Source organism: Pelodiscus sinensis, chromosome 20, assembly GCF_049634645.1.
Source record: "Pelodiscus sinensis isolate JC-2024 chromosome 20, ASM4963464v1, whole genome shotgun sequence".
Classification (NCBI taxonomy): domain Eukaryota; kingdom Metazoa; phylum Chordata; order Testudines; family Trionychidae; genus Pelodiscus; species Pelodiscus sinensis.
Window position 1 is genome coordinate 29,962,736 of NC_134730.1, and position 22,631 is coordinate 29,985,366.

The 22,631-nt window shown below is 48.6% G+C and overlaps 1 protein-coding gene and 1 long non-coding RNA gene across 4 annotated transcripts in view; one reads left to right on the forward strand and one right to left on the reverse strand.

Annotated features, from left to right (window-relative positions):
* LOC142819158 (uncharacterized) overlaps positions 1-13,036 on the reverse strand; it is a 43,491-nt gene extending 30,455 nt beyond the window's left edge. The window contains exon 1 of the long non-coding RNA XR_012896941.1: positions 1,477-13,036. This is a non-coding gene — a long non-coding RNA (uncharacterized LOC142819158). The remainder of the gene's footprint in view (positions 1-1,476) is intronic.
* Positions 1-22,631, forward strand: part of ASPSCR1 (ASPSCR1 tether for SLC2A4, UBX domain containing) — a 101,615-nt gene that overhangs the window by 41,876 nt on the left and 37,108 nt on the right. For all 3 annotated transcript variants that reach the window (XM_075904215.1, XM_075904216.1, XM_075904217.1), the window contains 2 exons: positions 13,035-13,174; positions 18,442-18,523. In XM_075904215.1, the coding sequence (XP_075760330.1) occupies positions 13,035-13,174; positions 18,442-18,523 (222 nt within the window). The remainder of the gene's footprint in view (positions 1-13,034; positions 13,175-18,441; positions 18,524-22,631) is intronic.

The window sequence follows — 22,631 nt, forward strand, 5'->3', positions numbered from 1 at the left end:
TTTGTCTATTGCTGCTTGTCCTGTCCTCAGAGGCCAAGGAGAACAAGTTTTCCTCCTCCTTGTAACACCCTTAACACCCTTTTAGATATTTGAAAAGTGCTATCATGTCTCCTCTGTCTTCTCTTTTCTAAACTAAACAAGCCCAGTTCTTTCAATCTTCTCTCATAGCTCATGTTCTCTAGACCTTAAATCATTTTTGTTGCTCTTCTCTGGCCCTTCTTCAATTTCTCCACTTCTTTCTTGAAATGTGGTGTCCAGAACTGGACACAATAGTCCAGCTGAGGCCCAAGCAGCACAGAGTACATTGGAAGAATGACTTCTTGTGTCTCGCTCACAACACTCCTGTTAACAACACATCCCAGAATAATGTTTGGTTTTTTGCAAACAGTGTCACACCATTGACTCATATTTAGCTTGTGGTCCACCATGACCCCTAGCTCCCTTTCTGCCATACTCCTTCCTAGACAGTCGCTTCCCATTCTGTGTGTGAGAAACGGTTTGTTCCTTCCTAAGTGGAGTCCTTTGCATTTGTCCTTATTAAACTTAATCGTATTTACCGCAGACCATTTCTCCAGTTTGTCCAGATCATTTTGAATTATGACCCTATGCTCCAAAGCACTTGCAACCCCTCCCAGCTTGGTATCCTCTGCAGACTTAATAATCATACTCTCTATGCCATCATTGAGATCATTGTTAAAAATATTGAACAGAACTGATCCCAAAACAGACCCCTGCAGAATCCCATTTGTTATGCCCTTCCAGCAGGATTGTGAACCATTAAGAACAATTCTCTGAGAATAATTATCCAGCCAATTATGCATCCACCTTATAGTAGGTCCGTCTAGGTTGTATTTCCCTAGTTTATTGATAAGAAGGTTATGTGAGACCGTGTCAAATGCTTTACTAAAGTCTAGGTATATAAAAACCAGTAGGAGAACATTGTAATCTCTCCGGACACTCAGAAGCATATTTAAAAGTAGCAATTCTTTTAGGAAAAACCTTCAAAATCAGACTACAAAGAGAAACAGCAGAGCTGTAATTCATTAGCAAATTCAACAGGATCATATTAGGACTGAATAAGGACTTAGATGGTTTTTCACACTACAAAGGCACTTTTCTCCTCTCTTGGTATTCACACCTACCCATCAAGCTGGGAGCGAGCTACATCCACTCTGACTGAATTGACATGGTTAATACTGGTCCTACACTTAACAAGTAATTCCCTTCCTTTGCTATGCTAGTACGAACATATATATCCCAGCCTCTGTGATTTCCACTCCATTCATCTGACAAACTGGTTTTTACCCACAAAAACTTATGCTCTAATAAATCAAGATGCCACAGGACTCCCCCCCCCCCCCCTTTTTTTTAAAGAAATATTAAGGCACTGAAGTCAGAAATGGTTGCAAGCAAAACAGATAAAATGCTTCCTCCTACAAATCTTAAACTAAACTTGGTTCAAGGTGAAATTCTTACCACAGTTTTTCAGTAGCATTGCTGACAAGTTTCAGTTCAGGATCTAGTCCAAAGCTCCCACAGCTGTTCCTTTTGTCTTCATAGGTAGAGAGAGAGAGAGATGGACTGAGGAACGGAGAGAATTTGGGGTGCTTTGTCCCTCACGTGTCTAATTCAGTCCTCCTTTGAAATGCATGTTCCTGAGCGTGACCCCTAGATAAATTTCTTTCTAGCTGAGAGCAAGAAAACACAGAGCCTGGTGGAAGAAGGAGGTTTCATGCTGTTTTTCTCTCACCAGAGTATGCTGAAATGCAGTTTTTCTTCTTTGTCGTCTTTCTCACCCCCTTTCTGTCTGAGGGCTCTGTTTACCACTTGCGTACAGATTGAGGTAAACTCCCTTTGCTTAAGACAAACCTGGTTGACCAGTTCTTCCTAATTGGGTCTACATGAATTTGAACATGTGCCTTTAACACAACAACATAGGCTAGCGAGCAGCCTCCTTCATCTTCGTGGAGTGTCGTAAGCCAGTTGGTCTCCAGGGATAGGGTAGCTTCCTAACTGCACTTGCGTACCTAGAATTTGAAGAGTGTGCTAATTGAACCTGAGCAGTGCTTTGAGGGGCTGCGGAAGAAGCCAGTGTTTGTGAATCAACATGCACCTCACTTCATGTGCCCTTGCTTTGTGTGTGTCACTTTAGTACTGCCAGTGGGGAAAAAACGACACCGATGGAAACCCAGGAAATCTGGCAAACCTGTGTGTGAGCAGTGGTAACACAATGTCTCATGGGCCACATGTGGAACACCAGTGGGCCATTTGTGGCCCATGGGTGGCTGGTTGCTGACCATGGCTTTAATGTCAAAGGGGGGATTTCATATCTTGGCACAAGGCTGCTTATGTACATTTCAGCAGGATATTATTGACCAGCAAGTTATTAATTTTCAAATGATCCCGTACAAAGATTATTACAACAGTGTGTGAGGTGTGAATACAGAGCGGGGGGGCTTCCCTCAGTGTCAAGACCTTTCTTGTGGAGCGTGGCTGGCTGGAATGCAATTCAGCAACCTGAGCTTGGGCCGAGTTCAATGTGCTCAGCACTGGCTTTCTTTAATCTTTCAGTCTCATCCTCTGGTCTTTCCTTTTGAATGCCTCCTTGTCATCTGAGTCTTACCTTTGCTCTCAGACCTGACCCAGAAAAATGTGAGGTTCGGAGAAAGCCTGGCCTCGTGGGAGCTCCGCAGGGTGCATAATCCTCCCCCCCCCCTTTGCTGGGCAGGTTTCCCTTGTGACTGCTCTCCATTGGTAGGGGTTTCCCTGCCTGGAAGCATTCCTGAGTTGCAGATAGGCGCTTTCCAGTGAAATGATGAATATTCACGTATGTTCCAGACTGGCAGGCCCCTTCTAGCCCTTGGAATCGAACTCTCAGGTAGAGGCTTTGAGCCTGAGGCGTGTGACAGTAGGGATGTGAAAGGTTAACTGGTGGGGGCTGGAGCAGCTCCCCACTTGCCACAGGCAGGGGGCTGCTTTGGGCCCCTGGGCCTGCTGTAGACAGGGGCTGCTCCAGCTCTTCTGAAGCAGACCCTGCCTGGGCTGGAGCTGGCCCCCCCATTTAACGTTACATTTCATTAGTTAACCACTGAACAGGATTTTGCATCCCGACAGTGTGCCAGCTGCCTGCTCAGGCTGAGTGTATCCCAGGGTCTGGAGTGGGGCGCAGACTCTCCCCTTCCTCTGTAGGGCTATGGCTGAAGAATCCGTAAGGCTGGTGTCATCCTTCAGCGGCTCTGTTCTCGCCTGTCATCCCCATGCGCTGGTGTGGGGCCAAACTTAGCTCTTCTGTCATGGCTTGCCTGGAGCTGTGTGGGATGTTGTTCTGCAGTCGGGTGTTCAGATGGGCACGGAGAGCTCAGTGGGAGGACGAGGGGCTCTGATCACACACAGAAGAGGACACGACTTTGTGCTCCAGGCTCCCCAAGTCTGAATTGTAGTGGCCTACCCAGGGGGGTTTCTGCAGGAGCCAGCCTTCTGCTCCCAGTTTGTGAGTGCTGCTGTGGGAGCAGGCTCGGCTGGAGGTTTCTGCCCTCATGATTAACAGTGTGACATTGACTGTTGCTTACTAGTTCGGGTTAACTGGCGGCTCAGCTCAGCCAGAGCCAGCCTCTTCCCCCCTCACTCCCCCGCTCCCTGCCCACCCCCCTTAAGTGACTAATCAGTTACACATAGTTTAACCTGTCACCTGATTTAAATGGGATTTTACATCCCTTTTGTGCCCTTTTCATTTGGGGTGCCTTTGCTGATTGATTACATTGAGCTTCTGTTTTCACTCTGCCCTCCTCACTCTTGGGCTCAAGATAGAGAGGGGCTGGCCACGTGGTATTTGCTTTTTGTCCTTTTTCAGACCTGAGGAAAGACCCAAAACAAAACCAATTATTTTTAAACATCAAAATTCCATGTTAGCAAAAGAATCTTCCCGTTACAGCCGTGCCCATGTGTGGCTTTTGGATTGAAAGACAGAGACTGGATAAAATCAGTGCGGGGACTAAGGGTGGTTTACAGCCCCGCTGTGTGTTGGCTTTGATGTCAAAACATTAATTATTTGAAGGCACCTCTACTCCAAATGCTCTGGGGGAGCAGCGGGAGGAGAAGCTGGGTCTACCTACCACTCCGTAAGTTCTTCTCCCGTTTTCAGCACCGAAGCGATGGCTCCCGACAGAAGCACCGTTGCTGATACTGGGAGCCTCCTGTGGATGGCAGTCAGCTGGATGATGAGAGCCTGATGGATGGCTCCAGCCTACTGATCAGCAGTGCCTGAGAACTCCGCTTTGGCTAGCAAATGCTGATCGAGAGCTGGTGTTGCAGGCAATAGTCCCTCTAATCTTGTCCATCCTGTGCAGAATACATTTTGTGTGCACTGAGGCACGTGCAAATATGCACCGCTAGGAGAATCAAAAAACCTATCTCTGCTAAGCAGCTGGGTGGCATTTGAATCTCTGCTGAGTGGCCGCACAAGTGTCCAGCTTTGCAGGGAACTGGACTTGCAGGGTTTTTATCTCCCTGATTTGCGGTGCTTTTGCTCTAAGGTTCCTAGGAGAAGATGCTACCTGGGAAAGATAACACGTGCCTTTCCCATTAATCATTGAAGGTGGAGATCAGAACTTCCTGTACCCACTAATTATTGTTTCCTTGTGCCATGACTTCCTGTTCCGAGGAATCTAGATCATGCTGGGAGGTGAAGGTAAGGTGAGGCGAGGATAGCAGGAGTGGGCACAGCTGAGATTAGGATGTAGCTGACAGTCTTCTCTGTCTGAGCAGCCTTAGTTTGTTCCTGCTTTGGCTGTGAACACACAGCTGTTCTGGCTCTGAGAAGCTAAGGGGCATGAGTCTTGTGCAGAGACTTCATCCATAAAAGGTGTTCTTAGATCAAGGCTTTCCGATCTCCTAAGGAACACGTGTGCTAGAGATGTAAAATCCCTTTGAATTGGCTAACCGGTTAAATATAATCCCCTTTATGGGTGAGGCTTACTGGTTAGCCAGTTAACCCTTCACGTCCTTGGTGTGTGCTATTTCCTGTGTCCCCTTGCTGGGTGCTGCTGCTGACAGGAAAGGGGGTTGGAAGGCAGCTCTCAGACTGTCTCCACTTAAGGGTATCTGTTCCCAATCGTGGTAATTCCTGGCCCAAACTGGAGAAGGGTGTGCAGCTGGACTGGAAAAGGCCCCAGGAATACAAGGATGAATGCCAGTGGGACAAGCAGCAGCAAATTGTAGCTGCCGCCCACTGGGTGAAGTGATAAACAGATTGGCTGTGCAGCCCACACATGGGTGGTAGTGGTGAAGGTGGCAGGAGGCCCAGATGGCTAAGATACCTCTCTGAAGGAGGATTATTCAGTAGCATTCTCTCTCCAGGCGGCATCGTCTCAGGTGACCATTTTGGTGCAGGGGGCTGGCCTGTGTGTACAAGATGTGCTGCTCTCCATGGGTTTGTCTTCAGAATCTGCAAGTAGGGGATGGTGGGAGCGTGACAGGGACACACGCTGCTGCCCCACAGAGCTATCCACTGCAATGCTCTCTAAAGCCGAGAGGTGTTGGTGTCCTGCTGGGGTCTGCTTTAGAGGGCGAGTGGGTGGGAGTTCTTGTTCTGTTTGCATTGCTTGCGTGTTTGTTTGCAAACTCCTTGTATGGGCTAGACATTTTCTGTCTCTCGTGTGAGTGGACTATTCCGCAGAGAGAAAGTTACGCTATTTCAGCCACTGCCTCAAGGGCTTGTTCTATACTTGCGGTTTTGGAATTGGTTTCAGATTTGCAGCATTCAGTGTTATCAAAAAGAACTATAACGTTCTAGGATGGGAATATTTCATACCACACCAGGTGCACAGTTTTGCCGCTGGACTACTGTGAGACAGGTATCGAAGCAGTAACAGAGCACATGGGCATGGAGATAAATTCTCTTATGTCTAGGAAGATACAGGTTTTGTTGTACAACTGCTCTGGAATTCTGACTGACTGAGAATGACATTGGGGAAGAATGACTAAGCTAAGGGGAGAGGTAGATACATTGGCGGGCAGGGATAGGGTCTAGAGTGACCTAGACAAATTGGAGGATTGGGCCAAAAGAAATCTGATGAGGTTCAACAAGGACAAGTGTAGAGTCCTGCACTTGGGATGGAAGAATCCCAAGCATTGTTACAGGCTGGGGACCGAATAGCTAAACTGCAGTTCAGCAGAAAAGGATCTGGGGATTGTAGTGGATGAGAAGCAGGATATGAGTCAACAGTGACCCTTGTAGCCACGAAGGCAAATGGAATATTGGGGTGCATTAGGAGGAGCACTGCCAGCGGATCTAAAGAGGTGATTATCCCCCTTTATTCAGTACCGGTAAGGCCACATCTAGAGTATTGTGTCCAATTCTGGGACCCCCACTACAGAAAGGATGTGGATGCATTGGGAGAGGGTCCAGCAGAGGGCGACCAAAATGATGAGGGGGCTGGAGCACATGACCTATGAGGAGAGACTGAAGGATTTGGGCTTGTTTAGTCTGCAGAAAAGAAGAGTGAGGGGGGATTTGAGAGCAGCCTTCAACTCCCTGAAGGGGGAGGTTCCACAGAGGCTGGAGAGAGGCTGTTCTTGGGTGACAGGTGACAGAACAAGGAGCAATGGTCTCAAATTACAGTGGGGGAGGTCTAGGGTGGCTATTAGGAAAAACAATTTCCGTAGGAGGGTGGGGAAGCCCTGGGCTGGGTTCCCTAGGGACGGGGTGGAATCTCCATCCCTAGAGGTTTTTAAGTCCTGGCTTGACAGAGCCCAGGCTGGGCTGATTGAGTTGGGACTGGTCCTGCTTTGGGCAGGGGGCTGGACTCGATGACTCCTGAGGTCTCTTCCAACCCTGGGATTCTGAGAAGGAGCCGGGCCTTTTGCTGTTGGAATGAAGGTGTTGGGAAACCAGTGCCTGTGCGACGCTTATGCAGACTGGAGCCCAAAGGAACTAAACTCGGAGCAGGAAATGTGGTGAGTAGGGGACCAGAACATAGCTGCCTGCCTAGGAAGTGGAGTATTCCTCTATGTGCATGTTAACACTTGTGCTCTGACATGCACTAGTAGATGGCGTTAACCTACAAAGCCCTAAATCAGTGGTGGGGAACTGGCCTGCGGTTTGCCTTGCTCTGGCCTGCAAGGTGTGGGGCTTCCCTCCCCAACCCCGCAGTGGTGTGAGTCGGCGCTGGTGCTCCAGGGGCGCTGTGGCTGCTCGTGCCACTTCAGGAAGTATGTGGGGGGCAAGCCCTGAGCTTTGGGGCCTGATTGAAGGCGAGGCACTGGCGCATTCAGCCGGCGGGCTCTGCACACTGCTGGGAAGTGCTCCCTGCAGGAACCCCCAGCCTGTTGCTTCCATTGGCTAGGAATCCCAGCCAGTGGGCGTGACAGAGGGGCATGAGCACCTGTGGTCCCCTGGGAGCTGCGCCAGGTAGGTGTCCCCATCCTCTGTCTCCTCCTACGCTGCCCTGCTCATGCCCCCTTCCTCATAAGCGGGTCTCTTGGGGGCCGCTCAGGAGACATTCCAAGGCTGCCCAGCAGCGGGGGTTTGTTTCTACTGGCGGTGCACATAGAATAAGGATGCTGCAAGTGATGGAAAAGATAGAGGGACCGTTGCCCAACAGCCCCCTCCTGTATGCTGAACTGCTCACTGAGCCTAGGGGGCCCCACAAAATCCCGGAAGAGTTACCGCTGCCCTATAAGCCACAAGCCTCGGCACCTCCTCCACCCCCTCACCTGTAGGGCTGGCGCTTGAGGGGAGTGGTTTTTTTCTTTTCCCCTGCTTCTCAGTGAGGGGTTGTGGGTTCTTTCTCCTCACCTGTGTGTGGCCCCCCGACTGATTTTTTTCTGTCGGTCAGTGGCTCTTGACCCAAAAAAGTGGCTCTTCCCCAGCCCTGCCCTTCTGGGACTTTGCCACTGTTGGGATTAGTCAAGTTGCTTGACTTGGCAGCCTCTGAGGTGCCCTGGCTCTGGGGATTCCCAAGACCTTTCAGGGTGTGTGGCAGGGCCTGTTTCCCCAGGCTTCTCCTGGGGCGTGTAGGTACAAGGCTGTAGATTGCTTTTACAGCTGATCAGTGAAGTGAAACCAAATCTCCCTGTGGGAGGATGGCAGAGTGTCCTGCTCATGTGGAGCCCAGAGGGATGCAGGAGATGTAGCCACCTCAGGCTGGCTTGGAGACCCAGGGCAAGTCTACAATGCTGCGTGAGTTGAGTCAAGGTATGTCCCTCTGGGATGTCCTCCCTCCCCCAAGCACCACAGGTTAGAGCTGCCCAATCAGATCGGTGCTGGCACTGGCGGCAGGAGATGCTCTTCTGCCACTTGGGGAGGTGGAGTGGTCCTGCCACCATCAGAGCGTTCTCCTTGGAGTACACTGTGTCCCACCAGACACACCACTGCAGCCTGATTGGCTGACCAGCTAGCTTTGCAAGGTGGATCTGCAGGAGTCTCTTGCTAAGAGGGCAGCTCAGGAAGGCTCCTCATGCTCCCAGTGCTGGGAGTGCTACAGCTCTGGGCACTCCTTTCCCCCAGCCCTGGGAAAGCTGCAATCAGGCTCCTTCACCCTTTAGTTAGAGCTGACTCCACTTGACTTTCTAAAAATAGCTGAGGGTCCCACCCATGCAACCCCGCTCTTTTAATTTCTCAAATTACCCTTTGGTGCCCACAAATGTAGCAACCTTGCCTTGTAATTTGTGTTCTCTGCTGACAATTGAGTATCTCTTTCTGTTCCCAAGGGGCCCCGTACGTGGGGGAAGGGAAAATGGCTGGGACAAGAGGCATGGGAGGCCATGTGCAGGGTGTGCTGGTGGGTGGTTGGGGATATGAGAATCTGTGTGAGAGAGAGGAGGGCCAAGATGTTTGTGCAACTAGGAATATCTCAAATCGTGGAGTCTTGGACCATGTCAGGCAGGCAGCTGGCTGAACATTACTCAGAAAAGCTCATTCTCCCACTGGCCTGCCTCTTGACTCTGGTGCTTGCAGCACTTTCTCCTCTGTCTCATACAGATTCTCATCTGCCTGGGACTGGATTCTCAAAGATTAGAATTGTTCCAGGACTGACTCATCTGACTGGCTGGTGGAAATTGAGACTGCACATCACATCTCTGAACCCTGGGGCAGTAGAAATCCACATGCTGGCAGTGCCTTTGTTCGGGCACGGGGAGAAGTCAGCACTGAAATGATCAGGGATGTTGGTTCCACTTCAGAAGTGGTGAAAGGTGCTTCCTGCCTGCCTCCCTAGAAGGTAGCAATGCACATGTATGATCATTTGTAATGCCTAGCAGCCCGACACAGACCCCAGAGTGTGAGGGAAAGCCCGGACTCCAGACTGCTTACAATCCAAGAGACAGTAGACAGATCTTGTTGGGAACACAAGGGTATGGTGAGACACTGGGGACAATTTTGCTAGGTAATGGTCTCATCAGACCAGTGGTGTAACAATTGTAAAGTTTGTCGCAGATTGAAGCATCATTAGAGGAGGTTTTGGAATTAATTGATAAACTTAACAGTAACAAGTTACCGGGACCAGATGGCATTCACCCAAGAGTTCTGAAAGAACTCAAATGTGAAATTGCAGAAGTATTAACTATGGTTTGTAACCTATTCTTTAAATCAGCTTCTGTTCCCAATGACTGGAAGATAGTTAAAGTAATGCCAATATTTAAAAAGGGCTCTAGAGGCGATCCCGGCAATTACAGACCAGTAAGTCTAACGTCAGTACCGGGAAAAGTGGTTGAAACAATGGTAAAGAATAAAATTGTCAGACACATAGAAGAACATAATTTGTTAGGCAAAAGTCAACATGGTTTCTGTAAAGGGAAATCATGTCTTACTAATCTATTAAAGTTCTTTGGAGGGGTCAACAAACGTGGACAAGAGGGAGCCAGTAGATATTGTATACTTAGATTTCCAGAAAGCCTTTGACAAGGTCCCTCACCAAAGGCTCTTACGTAAATTAAGTTGTCATGGGATAAGAGGAAAGATCCTTTCATGGACTGAGAACTGGTTAAAAGACAGGAAACAAAGGGTAGGAATAAATGGTAAATTTTCAGAATGGAGAGGGGTAACCAGTGGTGTCCCCCAAGGGTCAGTCCTAGGACCAATCCTATTCAACTTATTCATAAATGATGTGGAGGAAGGGGTAAACAGTGAGGTGGAAAAGTTTGCAGACGACACTAAACTGCTCAGGGTAGTTAAGACCAAAGTAGACTGTGAAGAACTTCAGAAAGATCTCACCAAACTAAGTGACTGGGCAACAAAATGGCAAATGAAATTTAATGTGGATAAATGTAAAGTGTAATGCACATTGGAAAAAATAACCCCAACTATACATATAATATGATGGGGGCTAATTTAGCTACAGCTAATCAGGAAAGAGATCTTGGAGTCGTTGATAGTTCTCTGAAGACGTCCACGCAGTGTGCAGCGGCCATCAAAAAAGCAAACAGGATGTTAGGAATCGTTAAAAAAGGGATAGATAATAAGATGGAGAATATCGTATTGCCCTTATATAAATCCATGGTGCACCCACATCTTGAATACTGTGTAAAAATGTGGTCTCATCTCAAAAAAGATATACTGGCATTAGAAAAGGTTCAGAGAGGAGCAACTGATGAGGGGTTTGGAACGGGTCCCATATGAGGAGAGATTAAAGAGACTGGGACTTTTCAGCTTGGAAAAGAGGAGACGAAGGGGGGATATGAGAGAGATCTATAAAATCATGAGTGGTGTGGAGAAAGTGAATAAGGAAAAGCTATTTACTTGTTCCCATAATATAAGAACTAGGGGCCACGAAATGAAACTAATGGGCAGCAGGTTTAAAACAAATAAAAGGAAGTTCTTCTTCACACAGCGCATAGTCAATCTGTGGAACTCCTTGCCTGAGGAGGTTGTGAAGGCTAGGACTATAACCGGGTTTAAAAGAGAACTAGATACATTCATGGAGGTTAAGTCCATAAATGGCATCCCTAGCCTCTGTGTGTCAGAGGATGGAGATGGATGGCAGGAGAGAGATCACTTGATCATTACCTGTTCGATTCACCCCCTCTGGGACACCTGGTACTGGCCACTGTTGGCAGACAGGGTACTGGGATGGATGGACCTTTTGTCTGACCCAGTATGGCCATTCTTATGTTCTAATGTTTGGAGGCAACATGGAGATGAAGGGTTTAAGAAGGGTTACAAAGGAGGATAATCAGGTGGCTTTGCAGATGGATACAGGGCGCTCCACCCAAGCCTGAGGGGCAGTATGGTAGGAAGCAGGATATTAGACTCATAGACTTCAAGGTCAGAAGGGACCATTATGATCATCTAGTCTGACCCCCTGCACAGTGCAGGCCACAAAATCTCACCCACCCCTCCCAGAATAATCCTCTCACCTATATCTCAGATATTGAAGCCTTCAAATACTTTGAAGACCCCAAGATGCAGAGAATCTTGCTTGTTTGAAAATTTAACAAGACTGCGATGGATGTGTGAGCTATGGAAGCTGGTATTGGCTGATTGGGCAGGGGGAGTTGACGTCTCAGTAGAGAATGAGAAGTGGATAGCTAGGGTGAGGAAGTGAAAGTGAGGAAAAGCAGTTTGCTGCGGTTCAGAAGAGAAGCCAATGGAGGGATGCAAAGAGATGGATGACCTGGTGAAAGTTATGGGCTAAGAAAGTGCAGAAGCACTCTGAATGGATGAGACCAGGGCAAGACAGCTCTTGTCATGGCCAAGAAAAAAGGGATCTCGCCGTAATCAAGATGAAACGAGAGCTTGGACAAGAGTTTTTTAGCTGTGTGGATGGAAACTCTATATCCTAGAGATTTTATATAGAAAATACCTGCAAGGTTGATGTGTAGTCAGGAAGTGAGGATCAAGACAGGTGTCCTGGACAAAGAAGAAGCTTAAGTTACAGGCCTGATTGGTAGGAAGGATGGTGGTGGTATCCAGAGAGGGAGTGGGGAAGGTCTTGGCAGGATTAAGAACTCTTATTTTAGCCTATTGATCCTGAGCCAATGGTACCCTCTGAGTTTGATTTGGTGAGTCTTTAGACTTGTTAAATTGAACTCTGGAAGATTGATTGCTGCAGCAGTGATCTTCCGTGTAGTATAGACATGGCCTTAATTAACTAGTTTAGAATATATCACAAAAGGGTACGATACAGCAAGCTGCAGTTAAGAGAAATCTAGAAGTTGCCAGTTGCCACTGTCATTTTCTTATATTACATAAAACATGCCTCTTATTTTGGAACATCATGATCACAGATCATAATGGTGAGGCTGTAGGTCTATTCCCTATTTTACTTCAGCATAACTCAGCTTTCCCAAAGGAACCCTATTCTGTACTCGTTTTCAATGGGGCTTACTCCAAAATTAAGTGCACTCTAAGCACTTCTGGTAACTTGGAATCCGATCTGCATCAAAATGACAGTGGGAGTGGGGAGGATGAGTTAGCTGTAAAAGTTTTAAGGACGTAGTACATTTTGTGTTGTGAGGACTTGTATGTAACAGTTAATAACATTTTAAAATTAAGAAGGGTGTAAGGACAGCTCAAGAGACTGCTGTAATTACAAATGTGAAATATTTATGTAACGTTTAATATTTAGCTTAATGAAAGTGCTGTTGTGTTTGTGTGTGATTTAGTTCTTACCATTCCTAATGTACCGGTGTTTCATCTGCAGCTTGACACAGGTAAAGAGTATTATGCACCATTTCCTAAATTTAATAAAGATCAAGTTATCTAAAAAAATTAAATAAAGTATTCCCTCTTGCATATTGTAAAATGCTATGCTGCGCTGTAAGTGAACATGTTTTAGTGATCACCATTGTTTGATGCAATATGTGAAGAAGTATGGGGGGAAACTTGATTTAAATCAATGATTTTTTTGGTGATTTAAATTGTAATATAAGGTCTTTGTATTACATTGGTGAAGAGATCCCTGTGGGCCGGTCTGTCCTAGGAGAGATGCGTCCTGTGAATGGACCTTTGCAAATGCTGAGGTCTGATTGTGCTGTGCTGAGGTTTTAGCTGGGGCATAGCATTCAAGTCTAACCTGCGCTCCATCTCTGCTCTGCAGCTTTTGGAGCGAGAGCCAGTTGTGTGCCATCCAGACCTGGAAGAGCCACTGTCTGCTGGCCCACAGGACCTTCCTGATGAGTTCTTTGAAGTTACGGTGGACGATGTGCGGAAACGCTTGGCCCAGCTACAGAGTGAGAGGCAAGTTTTCATTAGCATTGATGTTCTTCCATCTCCTCCTGCTCTTGTCACTCTGAATGTACCGTCTTGGTGCTCCACAGATTGGGATGGCTTTGAGGGAAAAGGTGCTGGCTTTGCTTTGGGCTGCATGTACCTGGGAATTCTAGCTCCCCAATCTTACGAAATACTCTCCTGCCCTTTATTAGGGGGTAGCCGTGTTAGTCTGGATCTGCAAAAGTGACAAGGAGTCCTGTGGCACCTTATAGACTAACTGAAGTGTTGGAGCATAAGCTTTCGTGGGCAAAGACCCACTTTGTCAGATGCATGTAGAGGAAATTTCCAGAGGCAGGTATAAATATGCAGGCCAGAATAAGGCTAGAGATGACGAGGTTAATTCAGTCAGGGAGGATGAGGCCCACTTCTAGCAGCTGACCTGGCGTGGAGGTGTGAACACCGAGAGGAGAAACTGCCTTTGTACTTGGCCAGCCATTCACAGTCTTTGTTTACTCCTGAGGTGATGGTGTCAGATTTGCAGATGAACTGCAGCTCAGCAGCTTCTCTCTGAAGTCTGGTCCTGAAGTTTTTTTGCTGCGGGATGGCTCCCTTTAGATCTGCTACTGTGTGTCCAGGGAGATTGAAGTGCTCTCCTACAGGTTTTTGTGTATTGCCATTCCTGAGATCTGATTTGTGTCCATTGATTCTTTTGCATAGGGTCTGTCCAGTTTGGCCGATGTGTATAGCAGAGGGGCATTGCTGGCACATGATGGCCTATATTATATTGGTAGATGTGCAGGTGAATGAGCCAGTGATGGTGTGCCTGGTCTGGTTAGGTCCTGTGATGGTGTCACTGGTGTAGATATGAGGGCAGAGTTGGCACCGAGGTTTGTTTTCTCCTGTCCTTGGTGGTTTTCAGAGCTCTCAGGCTTTAATCTTGTTAATTACTTGGCCTAGCCAGGGAGTTTGGCACCTGTCCAGGACAGAACATGCCAGGTTCCAGACCTGGGGCACTTGTAATTTTCAGAAAGGAATGAGATCCAGAGCTGGGCTACTGAACAACACAATAGAATTGGTCAACAGACTGAAACCGCTAAGAGTCCAATAATGAGTAATGGAGGGTAGGGTTCCCAAAGAGTTAACCATTAAGTATGAGGCTTGCCAGTTGCTTACCGGTTAACTTGGCCCTTGCCGTTGAACTCTGACGGGGGCTAGCTGTGCTGAGCTGGAGAGGCCTGGGTACAGAGGGGGTGGAATCTCATGGCCATGGCTGCAGGCCGTAAGTTAACTATTAATTGGTGAAGTGCTATCACTTAACTGGTAACTGCTTTAACCATTTAATGGAGGGAGGGATGGAATTGGGGTTCAGAGACTAGACTGGAATTAAGGAGATTTTGATTGTTCCGTAATCTTGGTCCAGAGTCTTTGCTTTTCCCAACTAGGAAGACTCTGATCCTACAGCTGGTTGTGTGCTGGCCTTGGTATATTTTAGAATAGCCTAATGACTTCTGCATGGTATTCTACATGATAATGGCCCCTTCTCAATCCCCAACAGCCCTAAGGCCAGTTGTGTGATGCAGGTTACCAGCATGGGAGGCTGGGTTATCTTCTGGCCCCTTGGCACTGCCAGAGTAGTGATAAGGCAGGGGTGAGGAACTTTTTTAGGGTCGTGGGCCATTAACCTGCAGTGATATCAGTCAGGGGCCACACAAAAGTGAGAAGCAAAAAAACCCCACACTCGTGCACACCCAAAAAAATCAAAATCCCCACAGAACTGATTGTGCTTGATGTGCTTTGATGTTGGTTTTTATTTTTTTTATTTCAAATTTTAGTGAGATGCTTGAGTTTGCATTTTGCAGGGAAGAGGTTGGAGGGCTTCTCTGCCCTCCTACTCCTGCAAGGGATTCCCTCCTTCCCTCAGGTCCCGCATGCCTCTTGAACTGTTAAGGACGCGTTGCTGGCAGCGTGTGGCTTCAGTCTGCCAGAGACTGGTCCCTGCTGTAGCCAGCCTATTCAGGGCAGAGGGGAGAAAGAGAAGCTGGCCCGCTGTGGTCGCCCCTTCCTCCCAAAAGGTGCCCCATGCAGGGAAGGGGTTCGGGGGCAGTTGTGACTTAGGGGATTGGATTGTGATCTAGGGCAGGGAATAAGAGTACAGGAGGGAGTGCAGGAGATTTGGGTTGTGAGCTAGGGCAGGAGGGGACTGTGATCTGGGGCAGAGGATTAGAGTGCTGGTCTGGGAGGGGGGCAGAGGATTTGGGTATGTGGAATGGGAGCAGAAGTGTGAGGCAGAGGGGTGGGGAAGGGAGGGTTGGGATGCTCTGCCAGGAGATTTACCAGCCAGCAACAGTTCCTGAATCAGCCTCCCTGCCTGCCCCACCTCTGCACAGGCTGCAGCCATGTGCTCTGGAGCTTCTTGTCTGCCTGTTATTGAAATAGGCAGCTCCCACTGGCCAGTTTCTGGCCAGAAACTGGCTAATGGGATTATGCTGGGGGCAGGAGCAGCTCCTAAAGCTTCTTCCCTCCTCTTCAGACACACAGTTTTTAAAGAAAAACTGTCCCACAACCGCATTTCTGAGTGGCGTGCGTGTGGGGCGAGGCAAGCGTATTTCCCCCAGGCCTGGCCTAGTGGTATTTCTGGTTGATATCTGAAAAGTGCCTTTGAAAACTCTCCACAGCACTTTGTTCTAGCCACATGAGTCTTTGAATCATGCCTCTTGACTTCCCCCCACTGTCTCTAAAACCAACATGCAAAAAAGGTTGTTTGAGGAGTTTAAGATAAACCGGTCAGTTTAACGTCTGTCCCAGGGAAGATAATGGAGCAGGTAATTAAGGAAATCATATGCAAACACTTGGAAGGTAATAAAGTGATAGGGAATAGCCAGCATTGGTTTCTGAAGAACAAGTCATGCCAAACTAATCTGATAGCTTTCTTTGATAAGATAAAGAGCCTTGTGGATAAGGGAGAAGCGGTGGATGTCATATACCTAGACTTTAGTAAGGCATTTGATACGGTCTCGCATGATATTCTTATTGATAAACTAGGCAAATATAACTTAGATAGGGCCACGATAAGGTGGGTGCATAATTGGCTGGATAACCGTAGTCAGAGAGTTGTTGTTAACGGTTCTAAATCCTGCTGGAAAGGGATAACAAGTGGAGTTCCTCAAGGGTCTGTTTTGGGACCCGTACTGTTCAATATCTTCATCAATGATGTAGATATTGGGATAGAGAGTACGCTTATTAAGTTTGCAGATGATACCAAACTGGGTGGGGTTGCGACTTCTTTGGAGGATAGGGACATAATTCAAAATGACCTTAGCAAGTTAGAGAAATGGTCAGAGGTAAACAGGATGAGGTTTAATAAAGAGAAATGCAAAGTGCTCCACTTAGGAAGGAACAATCAGTTCCATACATACAAGATGGGAAGCGACTGTCTAGGAAGGAGCATGGCGGAAAGGGATCTAGGGGTCATAGTGGACCACAAGTTGAACATGAGTCAACAGTGTGATGCTGTTGCAAAAAAAGCAAATATGATTCTAGGTTGTATCAACAGGTGTGTTGTAAGCAAAACTCGTGAAGTCATTCTGCCGCTCTACTCTTCACTAGTTAGGCCTCAGCTGGAGTACTGTGTCCAGTTCTGGGCGCCACATTTCAAGAAAGATGTGGAGAAATTGGAAAGGGTACAGAGAAGAGCGACAAGAATGATTAAAGGTTTAGAGAACATGACCTATGAAGCCAGGCTTCATGAACTGGGCTTGTTTAGTTTGGAAAAAAGAAGATTAAGGGGGGACATGATAGCGGTTTTCAAATATCTAAAAGGGTGTCACAAGGAGGAAGGCGAAAATTTGTTCCTCTTGGTTTCTGAGGACAGGACAAGGAGTAATGGGCTTAAAGTGCAGCAGGGGAGGTTTAGATTGGACATTAGGAAAAAATTCCTAACTGTCAGGGTGGTCAAATATTGGAATAAATTGCCAAGGGAGGTGGTGGAATCTCCCTCTCTGGAGATATTTAAGAACAGGTTAGATAGACATCTGTCAGGGATGGTGTAGACGGAGCTTGGTCCTGCCTTGAGGGCGGGGGGCTGGACTCGATGACCTCTCGAGGTCCCTTCCAGTCCTATTATTCTATGATTCTAAGATTGCAAGAGCTCAGCATGGCTCTGTGCTCCTTGTGTCTTGCAGAACGGGAGAATTTAGTTCCCAGAAATCTCATGTTGTCGTCTTTGGAAATGCAATTACCTCTTCCTAAGCAAAGTGCAAACAGTCGTACAGACCCTCCTCGTGCTCTGTGTGAGTTAATCTGGGAAGTACTTGCTGTTGGTTGGCAGAAGCTGATCTGCTTGAGGGGACTTGTTGGACAGAGGTCAGGTGGTATACATGCATGAGTGTAGAATTGATTTCATATGATCAACTGATTTTTGTCCTGCCCCCTTATCTCCAGGCTTCAATATGTTGCATTTTTGTATTGTTATGGAATTAACTACATCATCGGTATGAGGGAGTCCTGGGAAGGGGTCACTTGTGTTCTCTGCATCTGGGGATGTGAGAGTGGCAGTTAAGGTGCTTGTCCCACAGTTCTCAACAGGGTGATTCTATTCTGGTGTGGAACAGTTCATAGCCCAGAGTGAAATTGCCACTCGGAGGCTTCACTGTTATTACCCCCATCATTGGGGTGAAGGGAGACGCTTTCACTGACATCTGAGTTATGGAGTCAGGCTCTGCAAAGGCTGGCCGGCTGGCCTGTGCCAGCTGGCCTGTGCCGGCTGGCCTGTGCCAGCTGGGTCGTGTTGTCAATGTTTCCTTCACAACCATAAGGAAATGGATTTTTTTTTAAAATTAAGTTGAGGTTCTTGGGCCCTGTTTTGCGTAAATGGGGAAGAGTAGAGAATCCACAGCTTAAGAGGGAACCTGTTCAGAGACAGATATTAAAAATGTTCTGGGATCTCATGAATCTGGACGCAAAAAGGATTTCCAAGGCCATCTTACGGGCAGCTTCAGGTGTTGTCAGTGTTGCCAAGTGATGGTGGCTGTGGACAGAAAAGTGGTGCTTTATGGGGAAGGAGAGAATGTGGATGTATCTGGTCATGGGCTTTTAGGATGGCTGTGCTGGTGTGGTTCGGAAGGTGGTATGCTGAAGGGACTGGGATCTGAGGACAGCTGGCGTGGAGGGTGGCGGGGGGAGCGAGGCATACATGGAGCAGCAGTTGGCTGAATTGACCTGTTCTGGCCTTCCATCTGGTTAGGGTAAATGTATCTTAGATGCAACTAACAGATTGTCTCCTTTTCACCTTCCAGGAAACGTCTGGAAGAAGCTCCATTGATGACGAAATCTTTGAGGGACACTCAGATGAAGGAGAAATTGGAGCGTTACCCAAAGGTAAACTTTGTTCCTTCTCCTCTCTGGCTGAGTGTAAATTCGGTAGCTAAATAGCTTCAGGACCTGAACTGTGGCCACTGGGACCTTAAGCTCTTACAGGTATTTGTAGGGGAGGTTTCTGAGGCCTAATCTACACTATATAGTTTTCTCAGCAAAAGGCAGCTTTTGCCAACAGAACAGTGGCACCGTGCTCCTTCAGATGACACAACTCCCCTGCTTTGCCCACAAAATAAAACCACCTTGATAAGAGGCACAGACATTTTTGTGGCGAAGGTGGACAAAATGTCACCATTGACACTGTGTTCATTCTGTCACCATACCTGGCCTCTGAGAGGTATTACACAATGCCCACCCTGACCACTGCACTCGCTGTTTTGAACTCCGCTGCCCTGCAGCCAGCTGCCCGGGCAGGCACCCTTCCCTTTCAAAGCCTTAAGACTTTTTGAAACTGCTCATCCGGGAAGTAACTGCTTTTAGCTGCTTCCCAGCTGAGCATGTAGCTCCAAGCAGCAAACTCACGCTTGCCTGGGCAGCTGAGGAGGGAGTGGGTCTCCTGGGTCTGTGAGCAGATGCAGCTGAAGCTGAGAGAGCTCAGAATGAATCACCAAATCAAAACTTAAATGTGGACAACTCCTCTTCTGGGCACGTGTCAGATGGAAATGGGGGGAGGGGGAGACTCGTCCTGTGCAGAGCCAGGAAGTTGTGGGGGGAAGATGTCAGTGTTTGTGTCTCCATAGGCCCCCGCACTCCCGGATGTACTGGTCTTTGCTGAGCTGGGATGAGGGGACAGGAGGGCACTGCCTGTCTATACCCACTAGCTTCTGCCTCAAAATTGGTTGCTTCCAGCTGCTGTCTGAACTTAGAGGCAATATGATGACACACTCACTCCTCCCCATCTCTCTAACACACACACTCCCTCAGGCTGCTGCTTGTGTTCATTTTCAGCAGTGTCCCGTTACCAAGGGATTTCAGGCATACGCTGCAATCACTGCGAGGTTCCTAGCATGGCGCAAACAAAAAGTGACAGGCTCACATATTACAGCAATACACAATATGGTGACTTACTGTTAAAATGCTTCTTCAAGGTATCCCTGACCTGAATAGCCATATACTGGGTTCCTCCTCTAGCTTTGTGTTCGTAACGCACAGCACAGCACAATACTGAACACAAGGCAGGATCCCCGTTTTCTGACCAAGATGGCTGGAGTGCAGGGTACCAGGGGAGTTGAAGAGCAGCTGGCAATCCAGAAGGATGCCTGTGAACAATGGGATTGAAAAATCTTCATCAGGTGATACTATAACTGACCCCACAAGCCATTAAAAACTATTCATAAAGCATCTTACAGCCAGTTGCACAGTGGGATAGCTACCCACAGTGCACTGCTTTCTGTGTTGATGCAAGAACCACTATTGTGGATATGCTTCACCAACACACAGGCTGCGTCTAGACTGGCAAGTTTTTCCACAAAAGCAGAAAAGTCTTTGCGGAAAAACTTGCCAGCTGTCTACACTGGCCGCTTGAATTTCCGCAAGAACACTGACTTCCTACTGTCTGAAATCAGTGCTTCCTGCCGAAATGCTATTCTGCTCCTGTTCCGGCAAAAGCCTTCTTGCACAAATGGGCCAGTGTAGACAACGCGGTATTGTTTTGCGCAAAAAAGCCCCTATTGCAAAAATGGGAATCGGGGCTTTCTTGCGCAAAACCACATCTAAATTGGCACGGACGCTTTTCTGCAAAAAGTGCTTTTGCAGAAAAGCGTCCGGGCCAATCTAGACGCTCTTTTCTGCAAATGCTTTTAACGGAAAAACTTTTCCGTTAAAAGCATTTGTGGAAAATCATGCCAGTCTAGACGTAGCTACACAGTATAGTGTGGACGTGCAACTGTGGTTTAATTACAGCAGTGGCAACATGTCAGGATAACTTGCGTCGACAACATTCCCTAGTTGAGTCAAGGCCTGAGTGTCTGATGTGGTTTACATCTGTGATGATGTGCATGGGAAATTGGCTTGCCCACAGTGGGTCCATTAAATACAAAGTTACTCAAGATAGTTAAGTCCAAAGCTGACTGCAAAGAGTTACAAAATAGTGTAACTGAGCAACAAAGTGGTGTTTGAAATTTAGTGTGAAGTAATGTGCATTGGAAAACATCCCAGCTGTACATACAAAGCAGTGGGTGGTTCAAGTGCTTGCTCATGTCCATTCTGCATGTGCAGCCTGTTAGAGAGTTTTCCCTAGTGGTACATGTCAGGCCAGCAGGGGAGCCCCCAGAATGCGGCGCACATATACCCCATGTTGGCCCTCCACCCCCTCAGTTCCTTCTTTCCATCCGTGAGGGTTGTTGGAGTTCTTATCTCGCTTGCTTGCAAGCCAGGTCCCAGCAGTATTCGCAGTTAGCACCTAGTTGAGTCCCATTGTTTCTCCAGTTGCTTTCCCTATTTGTTTTTAAATTGTTGTCATAGTCTAAGTTACTGTTGCTGTTGGGTTGGAGTTCACCCGTTGCACCCCGTCCCGAGGGCATGCCAAGGCCTCACGGCTTTAAGCCCTGCGTGAGCTGAACGAAGCCTATGCTCAGTGGGGACCCGCACAATTCGTGCCTTAAGTGTCTCGGTGAGGCTCACATCCCAGCAAATGGCAAGATTTGCCGCAGTTTCACTCCCTGGACCCAGCAGGGGAGAGACTCACACTTTAGAATACTCTCAATGGAGTCAGCACTCCGGTGCCGAGTCCGTGACTGGTGCCACTCGGAGTCGTGCAATGCACGAGCATTGGTGTGGAGGTATCAAGTTCCTCCGGGGCCTTGACTGCTTCGAGAAGCCCTTCTGCCCAGCACTGCTCTCGAAGAAGAAGGTGGAGAGGGGGACATGTCCTGACTGGGGGTGCGCCACAGGCAATCCTGATGCACCAATGCCGGCCTCCAGGCCTGCTGCTCCTGGACCTGTGTGTGGCCAGTCGAGCGTGGCCAGGGAGTGGAGCCCAGAGAAGGAGCTGGTGCTTATTGACTGGCTGGCTGTGCCAGACACCTTTGAGGCGGCCCGTAATTAGAGGAGCTGACCTAGAGCCTGCCATCACCCCCTGTGGTGCACCAGGCTTGCCATGCCCTCCCCAAGGCGTTGGCTCCAGATTCGGGCAGATAATCATCGAGGTTGGCACTGGCTGAGTCCCTGACAATGACCTCAGGCCCAGCGGCAAGTGCGGTGCTGCATTTGCCGGGGCACAGCTCAAGGCTGTTCCTGGCTGTGGCTGCAGCACTGACTGCAGCGCTATCCCGGGCATCGAGGGAGAGTTCATCCTCCAGCGCTCCCATCCCAGTGGCACAGCCTCTGGCACCGGAGCGTCTGATGCCCCCACAGCCTATCCAGCACTGGGGCAAACCAGTGGCAATGGTCCACTGCTCCTCCCGGCACTGCCTACAAGGTCCATCTTCGGCACCAGCATGGTAGGAGTCCGAATACTCCTCAGACTCTGATGCGGGGTTGGCATGGTCCTGGGCCTCGGCCTCCTGCTCCAGGTCTGGGCGCCGTTCCACCTCTTGGCACAACGCATGCCATTGTAGTCCCTCGGGCCGCTTGGTGGTAACACCCAGAGAAGTGGCCGCTCTGGACCCCAAGGGCCTACCCCCAGGCATAGGGGAGTGCCCCATCTATCGAGGGCTCCTTGCTCTCAGGGCACCAGGTGCCGCCCTCGGCCATGCCATTGCCCTGATCGTCGGTACTGAGCCAGACGGCATTGACCCAGAGGGACTCCCCTAAGCCCTTATCAGACGGGGCTGGGGAGCAGGGCCTCCCAATCCACACGGCTCCATCTCAGGCCTTGGAGTAGCCTCAGGAGCATGAGGACTGGACTGTGAGAGTACTCGTTTTCCTCCTTGGATGAGGCCTGGCCTGGCCACCCCATTGATGCCAGCAAAGGACTCTCGGACCCACCAGGACCTCCTCAAGAGGCTGGCACAGAGCTTGGAGGCGCAACTCGAGCAGGCATGGGAGGACTCTGATCCCACAGTGAACATTCTGAACTGGAAGGCCCCTTCTCATGTGGCCCAGCCCTTGAATAAGATGGGGCCCACAGATAAGGGGGCGGAGCAGCGGGACTTCGTTCCACAAGCGGAAA